The following is a 16,303-nucleotide window of genomic DNA, read 5'->3' on the forward strand; positions in this document are numbered from 1 at the left end:
GGGACTGTCTTTCTTCTATGTTTGTGCAGCGCTGCATACGCCTTGCAGCGCTATAGAAATGCTAAATAGTAGTAGTAATGCCAGGACTCCTTGTCTCCTATGATACTGCAGGTCCAGGAAGGATCACAAAATATGACCCTTCCTATAGACTTGCCATATCCTGCCATATTGCCTTGGGAGACTGGGTGCTGTGCAAGAAAGGGCAGCAGAAACTGAATGTCTGACTCTGTCCCTTCCACCCCCACTAATCTGGAAGCAAGAGAAGGAGAGTGACGGTCCACTGAGCTACATCCTCCCCAACTATCACACTATCCAACAGCAAGATTCTGTGTACAATAACATCTTTTCAGTGTCCCAATGTCCCTTCCATTCTGGCAAAAATAGATGTTGCCATAAATGAAGATTTTAAGTGGTTTTGAAAGTATACACCATGCATACACTGCTTTCTACAGTATTGTTTTTCAAGTAATCTACTTTCTTTATCACAGTAAATATTAGAGACACAAAAAAGATTTAGGATATTATAGACATTAAAACTATAGTTATCAGAAAGTATCTCTGTAACATGTCTCAGTAATCCCAATACAATTTCAATACATTGAACAGACATGAACCTTTTATCAAGAACATAAGAATAGCTATACTGGGTCAGAGCAATGGTCCATTGTGAAGGAACTGTGTGTTTTCAGTATGTGAAATGTATTGGATATTTTCCTGCATTATGTTCTGAAGTGTATTTCTTCTGTTTGACCAGCAGATGGTGCATGTTTATGCTTAAAGATGATACAGAGGACTGACTTCTCTTTCTTTATTTGGCACACAAATATAATAAGTGTCTGTAGTGATGTAACCAGTTCTGGGCTCTGATTGGCCTGGAGTTTTGAAAATCACCCAGTAGTGCTTACTGTTGCTTCAGTCTTAGGCAGGAAGAAAGTGAGACAGATTTCTTTGCTGAGGGTCAGTGAATTATATGTCCTGATCTTCCCAGGTACTGTTTAGCCATTATGCAAATGTTTAGTTAGTGTTATAATTGATCCATTTTTCAGTTACTTGTTACTGTTTGCATATTTTTTGTTCATGGTTCCAGAGTGAGAATAAACACAATTGTTTGTTTGTTCTGCTTGTCTGGACTGATAAAGAATCCTGGTGGTTTGTGTGTTGGCTCCACTAGCAGTGTGGCCCCAGTAACCTAGAAATCACTGGAGATAATTTGAGAGTGGGAGACTCGCCCAGAGGCGGTTGTGACCCACTCGGTGGGAGGAGGGTGCTAGTGTACAGCACAAGCACCAGGCACAGACTGACCTGAGCTGTGCTGGGGATAGATCCCTCTAGGTGGCCACAGGGTAAACCCAGGCGTGTGGCTGCGTTTCTTGAAATCCATCTAGCCCACTATCCTGCTTCCAGCAATGGCAGAATCCCTAATAGTAGCAACATTACATGCTACCAACCCTGGGGCAAGTAGTGGCTTTCCCCATGTCCATCTCAATAACAGACTATGGACTTTTCCTCCAGGAACATGTCCAAACCTCTTTTAAACCCAGATACACTAACCACTGTTACCACATCATCCAGCAGCAAATTGCAGAGCTTAACTATTTTTTTGAGTGAAAAAAATATTTCTTCCCATTTGTTTTAAAAGTATTTCCATGTAATTTCATTGAGTGTCTCCTGGTCTTTGTTCTTTTTGAAAAAGTGAAAAAATCGATTCACTTCTACCCATTCTACACCACTCAGGATTTTAAGACCTCAATCATATCCCCCCTCAGCTGAAGAGCCCTAACCTCTTTAGCCTTTCCTCATGCAGGAGGAGTTCCATCCCCTTTATCATTTTGGTCGCCTCTCTTTGAACCTTTTCTAATTCCACTATATCTTTTTGAGATACGGCGACCAGAATTGAACGCAGTACTCAAGGTAAGGTCACACCATGGAGTGAAACAGAGGCATTATAATATTCTTGGTCTTATTTTGCATCCCTTTCCTAATAATCTGCTTTTTTTGTTTGATGACATAGTTGTCCCTCTTTACAGCCAATGAGCGTAAGGCAGAAGAATTCAGTTTATTATAAAGGATTTTATACTTCAGAAGGGGCAAAGTAAACTACATCTTTCCCACAACACCCCCAAAAGAAGCAAACTAGGTTTTGTACTTACACGCCCTGCAAATCTGCTGACTGGCTGAACGACCTTAGGGGAAGTAAGCAGCTCTTCTTCATACTCTTAAGAGATTTAAAAGAAATAGTCAAACTTAATACATTCAAAAAGATTTTTATCAAACCTTCAACAATAATCTGAAAGGATCATCCTTATTTGGCACTTACAGAAGAATCCTTACATACGTTCATGTCCCTTGTTTCCCCTGTTCATAATTATTATTATTATTAACTTGGACGTTTAAGTTTGTGGAATAGATGTTCATGCTGGACGTTTCCAGCACATGGACGTCCATCTCACATGTATTTTAGAAGAGGCTGTGTATCCTGTTTTAAAATACATGTGAGATAGATGTCCATTTGTGTTGTTCTGGGTTGGACGTCCTTTCTAAAATGCCCCTCCACATGTCTGAAATTTCTTCTTGGGGTTCTTCTGAATGTATACAGAGCTTCAAACTGCATTCTTGTCATTCTCAAAGACTACAAAACTCTTTAGTGAAATTAGACCTTTATAAGATTACCCTGTTAGCATTAATACAAACATTTTTTTCAACAATGTCTTTAAAACAAGACGATTAAGAACCGGTTAAATATAACATCACTCAATTTAACTGATAAAGATCCAAAGGGACAACTGAAGTTAGAGGGAGGTAAGCTAGATGGGTGCAAGATCGTTTTCCGTACTTATTAGCACATTTGTTTTATTAAATGGGAATGGTCTGCTTTAATCCCAAGGACTGAATACAATGGGATGAAGGCCAAAACCTAAATAATTGGGTAAACAGCTTGCTGTCACTCTAAACAAGAAGGTTTTTGTTAACAAGAATGCAGCTGCACTAATCTGTCAGGGCTGAGAATGGTGTCCCCACAATGCAGCTGGGACAGCTTTGTCTGTGTCAACCCATACATTTTGTTTTGATGCTGAGAGTTGGGATTTGATCAGAATCACATGTCAGTGGCTGCATTTCATGGCACTATAAATTGTGTTTCAGTCATGTGCCCATTGGATGGCTCAATCACCTTGAAAGAGAGCTTCCCTGCCTTCTGTCTGAGAAACAGCTGTGGAAATTCATGTCAACAAAGTGGGGGGGGGGGGGGATCACATCTCACCTACACAGTGAATGTGTCTTTGCCAAGGATCTTGTATAATTATGTGCACTTCTCTACATGCTGCAGTGTGCGCATGTATTTTTTGCTTTCACTTTTAAGATTATAGCACTGCATCGTAGGTTTGGTTTCCTAATATTGGCTTTGTTTTTGTACCATCATATTATAAACTCCACAACACTATATGTTTATTTAATTTTTTTTTTTTTTCCCTTCCTTCTTCACTCTTATTCTCCCCGGTACTGGGGAAAATATAAAGCTGCTTGATTAATGGTTTGCAATGCCTGTCCATCTATCTCTAAGTCCCACCCACTTCCCCATTTTCTGCATGTCAGATATTTTTCAGACTTTGACTTTTATCCTTGTACCGCGCTGCTCAAGTTTTGTGTTTTTATTTTATGGTCATAGCTACACAACTTTTTCTTTCTCTACTTTATCTTCAATTAAAAAGGCTTTCCTGTTGTACTACAGGTATAACTGAACGAAAGAATTTATTTGTACTATTTGCCCTTGCATTGCAGTCTTTTTTATTGTTACTGTTCCGCTCTAATGCTTTAGAGTTTCCTTCTCCTGGTTTGTTGAGTGGAAAATATATTGTCTAGTGAATGATGAACGTGGAATTTTTCACATTTTTTGTCCTGACTAAGGTGTTCCAACTAAAGGCTCTTTTTATGACTGTGCCTTCCCCGAAGAGCTTACATTTGTTTTGTTTTGCTTTGGAATATTTCGTTTTTCTCTCTATTTTTCTACCACTTCTATAGTAATTTTCAGGGGCTTTTCCCTGGGACATGCTATACTTTTATTGTTTTCTTATATACCAGTGTCACGCTATTACTATTGGGTTTGATACCGATGTCCGGGACTTACACCCATTTGGGGGCCACAAACCCTTCAATGGATGACGGTATCTCAATTAGTAGAAGCAGACTTCCATTCCATTTTCGGAGTGGCCTGCGGATTTGGCATTATTGCCCACATATGAGTTACTTGTATAGATGACCGCGGGGTTAATAAAGAGACGTCTAACGACTTTCGTTGCGATTGTGTACAGGTTGACTCGGGTATTTAAAATTGTTTAGGAATGGTTAGTTGTATACGCGGGAGAGCCTAACCTATAAAATTTTTATTTCACTGCGTGCGTTGTAGCCACTTAAGGTTCATTGGGGTGATTATGTTGTAGCTAATCAGCGGGACCCATTGGACCGCTGCTCCTCGACTCAGGAGACCTTATTCGCAGGCTTTTTGGGTTCTTTTCGGGAGTGTTTGCAATGTCCCTTTTTGGGGACTCTACCTTGGGTTGGAGCCCATGGCCGATAACCAGGAAAAGTTGTTAGCAGACAAGTTGTAGCTGTCTTTAGAAGCACACTCTGGGGAGTAGTTTTCATTAATTAGGGGTAGAGTAGTATAAGTATATAATAGCTGACACTAGGTATTTATTCACTTATTCACCCACTCTTTGGGTACCTCCCTGTTTGCTGTTTTTGTCTCTCTCCCTTTTAATGTCACTAGTAGGCAAAAGCATTGAGCTTTCCGCCAATTAGTAATTTTTATTTTGGGTCCCTATGTTGGAGTACATTAGCAGATGTGTGAGTATGATTGTGTTATGTCTCTGCATGTTTTACTATCAGAATAATTATTGCATGTTTTTGTAACTTGTTAGCACACTATCATTTCTAGGTCTCCCTGCTATCCCTGAAGCTGCCTTTTCAACCACTGATCTTGTACCCGGTTGTAGGACTGATCAATATATATATTATTACTCTAGTTCATTTTCTATAGCATATTACAGGTCTAAAGCTTATTTGTAGACCACTTGCTCACTAGGTCCCGTTGTTATACATATTGGGTGATGTTATTCACTACCCATTATATCATATCTTCCTCTCCGCACCCAACACCAGATACTGGTGATCTGACATCTATTCAGATCTCTGGTAAAGACTTTCCGTCCGAAACAAACCTTTCTATTTTGCGGTTGATCTCCCTATACCACCGAGAGTTCGGAAGGGCATAGTGATCCGCCAACTGTTCTCTTTCTCAATTGATTTTCTGCGCTGGAGATTACATTGCACGAATCGTGAGTACATTTTCATTTCTTGTATGTGTTACTATTAAGCTTGCCTTTGTATACTTTCATGGCCTGTTGGATTAGCTCTAATTTAAATATTTTATTTTACCAAATTTAGGATTAAGATTTTGTCCTCAATACAGAGGGACCTCTTTATGTGGGACAATAACTGTGTCTGTGTATGAGTGTGGTTTTCCTTTTCTGTCTGTGTGCTGTGACTTGTGATTGGCTACTGGAATATTTATTTTTATGTTTTTTGTTTTGAAACCCTAAACAATTCCTTAACTGTGCACAATTCCAATGATTGGTTTTGAACTACATCTAGAAATATCTTGCTTCCTCTTCTGAGCTTTAAGTTTCCTACTTATCAGGGTTAGGTTACTGTTTTAATTTTACGTCTATATGTTCCTGTGTGTCCTGTGGTAAATAGCATAAATTACACCAGCTATTTATTAAGGAATCATTTCTTTATGTTTAAATTAGTGCTTTAAGGTTACTCTGAGAGATTGCCTATCAACTGCAGTGGTAGTAAATCTCAAAGGAGTGTTTTTTTTCCCAGAATTGTATATTATTCCATTTAAGCAATGTTTGTTTAACTTGTGACATGATATTAAATAGATTGTTGTTATTTACTTCCGATAAATTGCTTTCACTAGAAATGCAAGCACTTTTTAGTTCTAGTAGCTATAAATAGATTAAGGGTTTACGATAATTAATCTTTGTTGGCTCCGGTACTCACATCCGGATTCTAAATCTGGATAAGACAGATATACCGGACATGATACTTATTCAGGTATCATGTGACAGACTTTTTAGTAAAAGAGATCCACTTTATTTAGTTTTAATTTTATAAGTGTGTGTCCGTGTATGTGTTCTTTGAAAATTGCATAATTATTCCAGATGTTTACTATAAAAGGTTTTATATTATATGCCATCTAAAACAGTTTATTTGTGACGTTTTTTACAATAACTAGTGCTGATGTTCTCTTCCTGGCTCTCTATTGGGGATGGGATACGTAAGAATAAATTAACTGTTTTAATTTTCCCTTTCACGTCTTATCTACTACTTACAAACTTCCTTTCCTGCCTCTTAAAGATTTATAGTTTTACGATAGAGTTCCAGCATTTCTGGTTCTCAATAGGGTTTGGAGATTAACCCTTGCATAACATAACTAACTGATAAATCCGAACTAAAGAAATTCAGGTTATTATTATTTCAGAGCTATGTTCAGATAAGACTGGCTACAGTTGCCAAATTCCCTTTTTATTGAGAACCGTACCTCTGGAAGCAGATCAAGTAATTACATTGTTTTCCTCTCCTGAGGTATTAATTCTATGATGACTTATTACACCAGCATTAAATATTAATATAAAAATTTCAACTTACAGTTTTTGTCTGATGTATAGCCCTATTTTCAGTCACCATGGTATGCAATGCTTTCAGTGAGCAGTAAACTCAAATTAGACACAGGAAACACCGTTATTTCGTGATTTCCTTAAGACATATTGACAGAGATTAACCCTTGTAGTTCTTATTTTTTCTAGAGTTCATCTTTACAAATGCTTTGGACTCAGTATATGATACAGGAATTCATTACGTGTTTCAAGTTTTTAATAACTAGATGGGTTTTTCTGTGATTCTGTGTTATCCTTGCAACTCTTTGTTTAGAATTCAATTTACAATGTTGGCTTACAAGCTGTTCCATTTATCATACTGGTCTATATGCACATATCCTAATGGTCAATTTGTGCATTTATTGCATTAATAAAAATTGTTATTATATTCTTGATTTTTGAATGTTACTAAAATGTTTAAAAAATGCTCCTACTTCTTGTCTTCTGCTTATAAAGCGGCTCCTCCTCTGTATTGAAAATATACTCTAAATTGTAAATTGATTCCTGGGAATATATAAGCTTATTTTTTGCTATCCCTCTGAATGTGAATCTTGATATGCTGTCATAGTTTAGGGCCCAAATTGTGAAAGCATAGAAAGGATCAGTTTAGAATTTAATATAATTTTAATTTTCCAAATTGGCTCTGAACTATTACAGAGGACTATAGGTTATTGTCCTCCTCATTTGGCCTATTTGAACCTTGTAAAGGTCACGTGAGGAGGCCTCATAGAAATATATAGTTTTTACATCTTTCTTTTCTGATATTGGCTTTTCTCTATCTCTCTACATATCATATTAAAGGCTGCTGTATTTTCCTGGAGCAGACTCTGACCACAATGTTTCCTCAGACTCTGCTGACTTCCTGTGCCAGCAAAATCCAATCTACCGAGAGGAAAAAAAAATTTGTTTTCTACTTGTAACTTATGATTTTATATATTGAAACTGTGCTCCACCTATTGGTGCCCCAAGGAACTAACAATGCATTCTTTGATTTTTTCTTTCTAATGGTCCTGTGCTGAGATTTGACCATTTGATATTACTTCTTATATTAGCTCTATTTATTAAGTCCTGTAGGTTGAGTGAAGACTGCTAATCCAATTCCTGACCTACCGCCTCTATTCCAGTTTAGTACTTCTACTGCAACTGACCTCTGACAAGAAGAAGGAGCACCAACTTCTCCAATGAGAATTTTCTTTTGTCCAAATGATGTCCTTAATTTAGACCTTCTCGGTTATGCTCTTAAATATTCTGCTATATTAAATATTTTTGCATGCTGCTCATCTTTTCCAGAACATACATGGCACTTTACGTATGAGCTCTCTATTACAACAGACAGCGACCGTGATTCCACAAGATACTTCCATCACCTGGACTAGTTATGAGTTTTAAATTCCTGCACATTAGACTTCTGCTCTGACTATGACTATTTCCTAACCTACCCTTTTTTCTGAATCATCTAACTCGTAAGTCCTGCTGGCCTCCTGCAGCTGAGGGCCCAACCCTTGGTGAATGTTAGTCATCGCAGGTGAAGATTCCATACCTACTGGCAATAGATTGCAACGCATTATCCGTGCCTTTAGACTATTTTGTTCACCATATTTTTGACCCTCCATACATCAATAACTCGAACAATCAATTTATATTGTTGGTTTTTTCCTTTTTTGTACTCTTTTCTTTTGTTCCATATACTTTACCATTGTTATTTGATCACCTCTTCGTAATAATTACCAATCTGTCTTGCACATTATGCAAGCCAGAAGTGGGGATACATTCTGCAAATGCCACTTCCTAGTATTAAGACTGTCACTTCTACTGATTCCTTGCCCAAGTTGCTGTGAAAATCCAGCCCTGTTAGATCTTCCAGATCTCCGTCCAGATTCTTCAGCGCTTCCACCGCCTCAACCATGATCAAAGAAAGAGAATTCAGAACCAACTGATACTTCATTTGAGATTTACAGTTGCTGTTTATGGACATTATAGATTCATATTTTGTTTTATTTTCAGTTTATTTTCAGTTTAGCAGTAATCCTGTCTATATATTGAAAAGGTTTTATTTTTATTTTCCTATTATTTCCTTTATTGTTCTAAATGTTTTTCTAAGAGTTTCCCCGTTATTTCTGTTTATGTAATTTAAATTGAAGTTGATATTGCTCAGATACAAGGGTAACATCAAACCCTAATACTGGCTATGATATCATAATGTAGGTGTAAACCCTGTTAGTATCAACCAGTTATGCAATTGTTTAACTTTGGTGTAGGCTTGCTTAAGCTGCATGTCTTTCTGTAGGTTTGACTAAGCTCCAAGTGGGGTAACGGATATATAAAATGTTTCCCATACTTTCAGGTCATTATGCATATGTCAAGATTCATGCATGACCTTTGTTAATATAAATTTTCCTAGGATTAACCATTTTTGCTGTATAAGGCAACCTCATACTTGCTATCCACTTTTTAGTGCTCATGATTGGATGCTAATGATGAGTAATAGTAAGGTCTAGGCATTCCGACCTGTTTAAGGATTCTGAATGCCTACAACCTAAAACAGCCTGCAATCAGAGTACTAACCGTATATTTGTTGAGCCACCATAACAATGCTTAATCAAAACCACTATTCCTTCCGAGGACCACTGAGATACATACATTAGATTATCTCCCCATGCACTATGCAACAGATACAATAGAAGCAATAGAAAGACCTGAAAGTATTTATTAGCATGATCCACCTGAAATTGCTATTACCCATATACCTATACTTCATGAGATTTTGTAGATGAACTCATGAATTTGTCCCATTCATAAAACCTTTCTCACTACAGGTTTGAGTAAGTCTCAAGAGAGATGACATCAGGATTAAGCCCAAGGGGTTGGGTAATATAAAGGGAATTCCATATGCCCAAATAATATATCACCTGAGAATGAAGTTTCCTATCTTGCACCATACCTTCTAGCAATTTGTAAGACCAAAACTCACCCCCTCGTTTGATAGCTTGCCACCTTCTGGAATGGATGATGACAAGCTTGACGAGCTTTGTGTCACCCCTCCCCAGAGGGGGTGACAAGTGGGGAATGTATAATTATGGTACAGCCAGAGACCCCCCCCCCCCCCCCACTGGAATGGTGGCGGGCCCAGTCATAGAGCTCAGGCCATTACAGACCTTGGCTGAGTCAGAAATCTGATGGCTGACATAACTGGGAGCTTACTGGAAAAGTATGGCCTAGTTTGTAGCCCAGATTGAGGCCTAAAAGTTAAGTCAATAGATATGGAAACAAAATGGAGGATTTCAACACAAAATGGAAGCCCATATCTGTTACAAAGTGGAATTTTCTCTAATGTAAGTTAGAAAAACAAGTTGAGAAATAAGTGAGTCATAGCAGGTGCAAAGAAAATAGGGAACTAGCTGTTCCAGAGAGGAGGGAGACTTCCTGTGAGCAGGATTGTGGTCAGCTGGTCAGCTGGTGTGAGAAAGGAAAGGCGTAGCAAGATAGAAGCTACTCATTAGCATGAGCCAATCAGTGACAACCATGACATTAGCATAGATCCAATCAGGTATATCTACTGTCATATTATCCATATCCTGAGGGCACCTATAAAAATCAGGGTATTTCCTGGTTTGAGTTAGAGAGAATAGGGTTGCCACTCTCTCTCCAAGGGAAACCAATGTGTCCAGCAGAATTGACAAATTACCTAATTGCTTTCCCTTGTAAAACCTCTAATTGATAAAAGAAATTATAAAAGATTAGCAAATAATTAACACCTGTTTGCAGCTTATCATATTCCTATAATTAATTGTACATGCCTGTTGTCCATCACTGATTTGACTTGTACCTTGGCAAATAAACTCCTCATTCCAAATGATGATTTGTGGGCTTCACTTAATGATCAAAGGCTGTAAGTATAAATGCATTGTATAACTTGTAATCTAAATCCAGTTTGTCATAAGGCTGGTATCTTTTCCTTAGATCTAACATCTCCCTTAGAGGCAATAACTCCTTGATTACCCCAGTACTAGTGTTATTTAGAGATGGAGTCAGATTAAGGTCACTCTAGCCTTCTTGGGGGGGCTTGGGACCCCTTAATTCTCAACAATCTCCACATCATTTGACTCAGGCTGAGTCCTATCTTAATAGTTACTGGAGATTATCTGAAAGAATATTGCTATTAATGACCAATACAATCTCTTGCTATAGGTAAATATAATTTTTGAAAGAGAATGTGTTAAAAATCAGTCAGCTTTTTATAGTCTAAAATTTCTAGTGCTACTGCGGGCCTGAAATTACTGTAGTGACCCTGGAATTAAAAAGTCATTAAACTAAAAAAAAATGTATAACCTGATATCTGTTTACTGGACTGTTTTTTTTTTTTTTTGCTATGTAAACACTTCTTTTACTGTTGCAAGACTCCCCAGGTTCCCACCAGAATTACATTAAAATACTAAAAAAGACTTTATAAACAATGCTATTTCCAAAATTACCATCACTTTATGTAAGGAAATGCAGAGTTCTAGTAGGAAAGGCTGGGGAATTTTGAACTTCAATCCCTGAGGACTGCAGTGGTTTTCAGGATAGTCATAATGAATATTCGTGAGATGTATTATTTGGATATTCTGTACAGATTTTGTGATGTATCCCACCTCATTGCCATTACCAGTTTTTAAGTAGTTAATCACGTTAATAAACATGAACATCTACATACAGGTAGATATGTAGAAGGAATGAGTGTACACACAGGAAAGGATGCAACAGAAAATGCAAAACAAGAGAAATAAGTTTTATGGGCACTTTTACTAAAGTTTAGTGCATGCTAAGGGCCCTGTTTACTAAGGTACATTTGTGTTTTTAGCACGCCTACACTTAGTGCATGTGCTAACCATGTAGGCGCCTATAGGGATATTGTAGGCACGTACATGGTTAACGCGCGTTAAAAATGTTAATGCGCCTATAATGCTGTTTAGTAAACAGGGCTCTAAATGCTGTGCGTTCTATTGTATACCTATGGGCCACATGGCACTTTGTACATGCTAAGCTTTAGTAAAAGGACCCCTTATACACAGCTGCAGGAAAAATAGAGCTTACCATGTGATAATGTAGGACTTTACTATGCAGTAAACCCATTTGTACCACAGCTCTGAATGCCACTATTTTCCATTTATTTATATTTTGCTCACACCTTTTTCAGTAGTAGCTCAAGGTGAGTTACATTCAGGTACTTTTGGATATTTCTCTGTCCCAGGAGGGCTCACAATCTAAGTTTGTACCTGAGGCAATGGAGGGTTAAGTGACTTGCCCAAGATCACAAGGAGCAGCAGTGGGATTTGAACCGGTGCTCTAACCACTAGGCCACTCCTCCACTAGTAGCAACATGAATGGGATGCAAACACACCAGGCTATAATCTTTTTTGGAAGGATAGAGAGGGGCATAAAGGTGGAGGAGTAGCTCTGTATGTGAGAAATGATATCACAGCGACTGAAATGACAGGGAACTGGGGAAAGGAAGAAGCGATATGGATCACCTTAAAAAGAGAGGATAGAACCTCTGTCCATGTGGGTGTTGTCTACAGACCCCCGACACAATTGGAGGACCTAGATAAAGATCTGATCGCTGATATTCAAAAGTTGGGGAAGAAAAGAGAGGTGCTGTTGTTGGGAGATTTCAATCTGCCGGATGTAGATTGGAAGGTTCCGTCTGCGGAATCGGAAAGAAGTAGAGAGATCGTGGATGCTTTTCAAAGTGCTTTGCTCAGACAAATGGTGTCAGAACCCACGAGGGAGGGAGCGACGCTAGATCTGGTACTCACAAATGGGGATAATGTGTCAGATGTCCGAGTGGGTGCCCACCTGGGCAGCAGTGACCATCAAACGGTTTGGTTTGATATGACGGCTGAAGAGGAGGGTGGCCACTCAAAACTCAAAGTCCTGGATTTCAAACATGCTGACTTTAGTAAAATGGGGGAATACCTGAGGAAGGAGCTGATGGGATGGGAGGAAATACAAGAAGTGGAAGGACAGTGGTCCAGGCTGAAAGAAGCTATAAATAGGGCCACGAACCTTTATGTAAGGAAAGTAAATAAAAGCAATAGAAAAAGGAAACCGATATGGTTCGCCAAGCAAGTGGCTGAGAAAATAAAGGCTAAAGAGTTGGCGTTCCAGAAATACAAAAAAACTCAAGAAAAGGGACACGAGGAGGAATACCGGATGAAACTGAAAGAAGCCAAGAGAGAGATACGTCTGGCGAAAGCGCAAACAGAAGAACAAATGGCTAGAAATGTAAGGAGGGGTGGCAAAATTTTCTTCAGGTATATTAGTGAAAGGAGAATGACTAAAAAGGGAATTGTGAGACTAAAAGATACTGCGAACCGCTATGTGGATAATGATGAAGAAAAAGCAAATTTGCTAAATAGATACTTTTGTTCTGTTTTCACTGAAGAAAATCCTGGAGAAGGGCCGCGATGGACTGCAAAAAGTACAAATGAGATTGAAGTGGATAGAGCACCGTTCAGGGAAGAGAGTGTGTATGAACAACTTGAAAAGCTAAAGGTGGACAAAGCCATGGGACCGGATGGGATCCACCCTAGGATATTGAGGGAGCTCAGAGAGGTTCTGGCGGGTCCTCTTAAAGATTTATTTAATAAATCCTTGGAGACGGGAGAGGTTCCGAGGGATTGGAGAACGGCGGATGTGGTCCCTCTTCACAAAAGTGATGATAGGGAAGAAGCTGGAAACTACAGGCCGGTAAGCCTCACTTCGGTTATTGGAAAAGTAATGGAAGCGATGCTGAAGGAAAGGATACTGAATTTCCTGGAAGCCAATAAGTTGCAAGATCCGAGACAACATGGTTTTACCAAAGGGAAATCATGCCAAACGAACCTCATTGAATTCTTTGATTGGGTGACAGGAGAATTGAATCAGGGACGAGCTATGGATGTAATCTACTTAGATTTCAGCAAAGCTTTTGACACGGTTCCCCACAGGAGGCTCTTAAATAAACTGGATGGGCTGAAGATAGGACCCGAAGTGGTGAACTGGATTAGGAACTGGTTGACGGACAGACGCCAGAGGGTGGTGGTTAATGGAATTCGCTTGGAGGAGGGAAAGGTGAGTAGTGGAGTGCCTCAAGGATCGGTGCTGGGGCCGATTCTGTTCAATATATTTGTGAGTGACATTGCCGAAGAGTTAGAAGGTAAAGTTTGCCTCTTTGCGGATGATACTAAGATCTGTAACAGAGTGGACACCCCGGAGGGAGTGGAAAACATGAAAACGGACCTACGGAAGCTAGAAGAATGGTCTAAGGTTTGGCAATTAAAATTCAATGCGAAGAAATGCAAAGTGATGCACTTAGGGAGTAGAAATCCACGGGAGATGTATGTGTTAGGCGGGGAGAGTCTGATAGGTACGGATGGGGAGAGGGATCTTGGGGTGATAGTATCTGAGGATTTGAAGGCGACGAAACAGTGTGACAAGGCGGTGGCCCTAGCTAGAAGGTTGTTAGGCTGTATAGAGAGAGGTGTGACCAGCAGAAGAAAGGGGGTGTTGATGCCCCTGTATAAGTCGTTGGTGAGGCCCCACCTGGAGTACTGTGTTCAGTTCTGGAGGCCGTATCTTGTTAAGGATGTAAAAAGAATTGAAGCGGTGCAAAGAAAAGCTACGAGAATGGTATGGGATTTGCATTACAAGACGTATGAGAAGAGACTTGCGGACCTAAACATGTATACTCTGGAGGAAAGGAGAAACAGGGGTGATATGATACAGACGTTCAAATATTTGAAAGGTATTAATCTGCAAACGAACCTTTTCCAGAGATGCGAAGGCAGTAGAATGAGAGGACATGAAATGAGATTGAAGGGGGGCAGACTCAAGAAAAATGTCAGGAAGTATTTTTTCACGGAGAGAGTAGTGGATGCTTGGAATGCCCTCCTGCGGGAGGTGGTGGAAACGAAAACAGTAATGGAATTCAAACATGTGTGGGATAAACATAAAGGAATCCTGCTCAGAAGGAATGGATCCTAAGGAGCGTAGACGAGATTGGGTGGCAAAGCCGGTGGTGGGAGACGGAGATGGTGCTGGGCAGACTTATACAGTCTGTGCCAGAGCCGATAGTGGGAGGCGGGACTGGTGGTTTGGAGGCGGGGATAGTGCTGGGCAGACTTATAATGGTCTGTGCCAGAACCGGTGGTGGGAGGCGGGGCTGGTGGTTGGGAGGCGGGGATAGTGCTGGGCAGACTTATACGGTCTGTGCCCGGAAAAGGACAGGTACAAATCAAGGTAAGGTATACACAAAAAGTAGCACATGTGAGTTTATCTTGTTGGGCAGACTGGATGGACCGCGCAGGTCTTTTTCTGCCATCATCTACTATGTTACTATATGTATGTTACTATGTTACTATATGTTACTATGTTACTATTCCATGTAGAATCTCAAATAGTAGCAACAGAATCTCCACTAGTAGCAACATTCCAGAATCTCAAATAGTAGCAACATTCTATGTTCCACTGCACTAACCACTAGGCTACTCCTCCACTAGCAACATTCCATGTAGAAGCCTGCCCTGGCAGATCAGTGTTTCTGCGAGTCTGAGGGACGTCAGACTCACAGAAACAGAAGCCTGCGCGGCCGCGTTGCTGATCTGCAAGGGCAGGCTTCTACATGGAATGTTGCTAGTGGAATAGCAACATTCCATGTAGAATCTACAAATAGTTTCAACATTCCATGTAGAATCTCCAATAGTAGCAACAGAATCTAAAACTATTATTTATTGATTTTGCTCACACCTTTTTCAGTAGTAGCTCAAGGTGAGTTACATTCAGGTACTTTTGGATATTTCTCTGCCCCAGGAGGGCTCACAATCTAAGTTTGTACCTGAGGCAATGGAGGGTTAAGTGACTTGCCCAAGATCACAAGAAGCAGCAGTGGGATTTGAACCGGCCAGGTGCTCTAACCACTAGGCTACTCCTCCACTCAAGCAATGTGCTAATGTTACCATTAGTGCACAGCAACTTTAAAAAATATCGCGGTAGCAGTTACTGCTTTCCATTTAGGAAGCTCTCAGGGCCCCTGTGTTAACTTGGCACTAACCAATTAATATGCGATTATGTCAGCGCAGTAGCTGGTTAAAGCTACCATGCAACACCCTCAGCCAAAAAATAATGCTGGGTGCTTTAATGCATTCAGCAGTGTAAAGCATACATTAATGCTTAGCATGGCTATGTAAAAGGACCCCTAAATCAGTAAACAAAGGAAAAAAATGGAGAATGCATGTATACAGTGGGAAATGCAAAGTATTATTCCAGGAACTACATATCAATTAAAACAGGGCACATGAATGGTTAAGGAGAGGGGAACTGGAACTTAGGGATGTTATGCTATGCTATATGATTTTTATATTCTGCTAAGTTTAAAAGAGATTCTAAACGGATAACAAACAATAAGTCCTTCTTCAGGAGAATTTACAAATGCATATCTAATATATTGTATATATTTGTATGTGAGAAATGATATCCCAGCGACTGAAATGACAGGGAACTGGGGAAAGGAAGAAGCGATATGGATCACCTTAAAAAGAGAGGATAGAACATTGGTCCACGTGGGT

General features: G+C 39.6%; 1 protein-coding gene across 1 annotated transcript in view; it reads right to left on the reverse strand.

The window, feature by feature from the left end:
- The window catches only part of IQCK (IQ motif containing K), a 96,770-nt gene that overhangs the window by 71,026 nt on the left and 9,441 nt on the right, over positions 1 to 16,303 (reverse strand). The window contains exon 2 of the mRNA XM_030210956.1: positions 2,151 to 2,215. Coding sequence (XP_030066816.1) covers positions 2,151 to 2,215 — 65 coding nt within the window. The remainder of the gene's footprint in view (positions 1 to 2,150; positions 2,216 to 16,303) is intronic.

Source organism: Microcaecilia unicolor, chromosome 8, assembly GCF_901765095.1.
Source record: "Microcaecilia unicolor chromosome 8, aMicUni1.1, whole genome shotgun sequence".
NCBI classification, from domain to species: domain Eukaryota; kingdom Metazoa; phylum Chordata; class Amphibia; order Gymnophiona; family Siphonopidae; genus Microcaecilia; species Microcaecilia unicolor.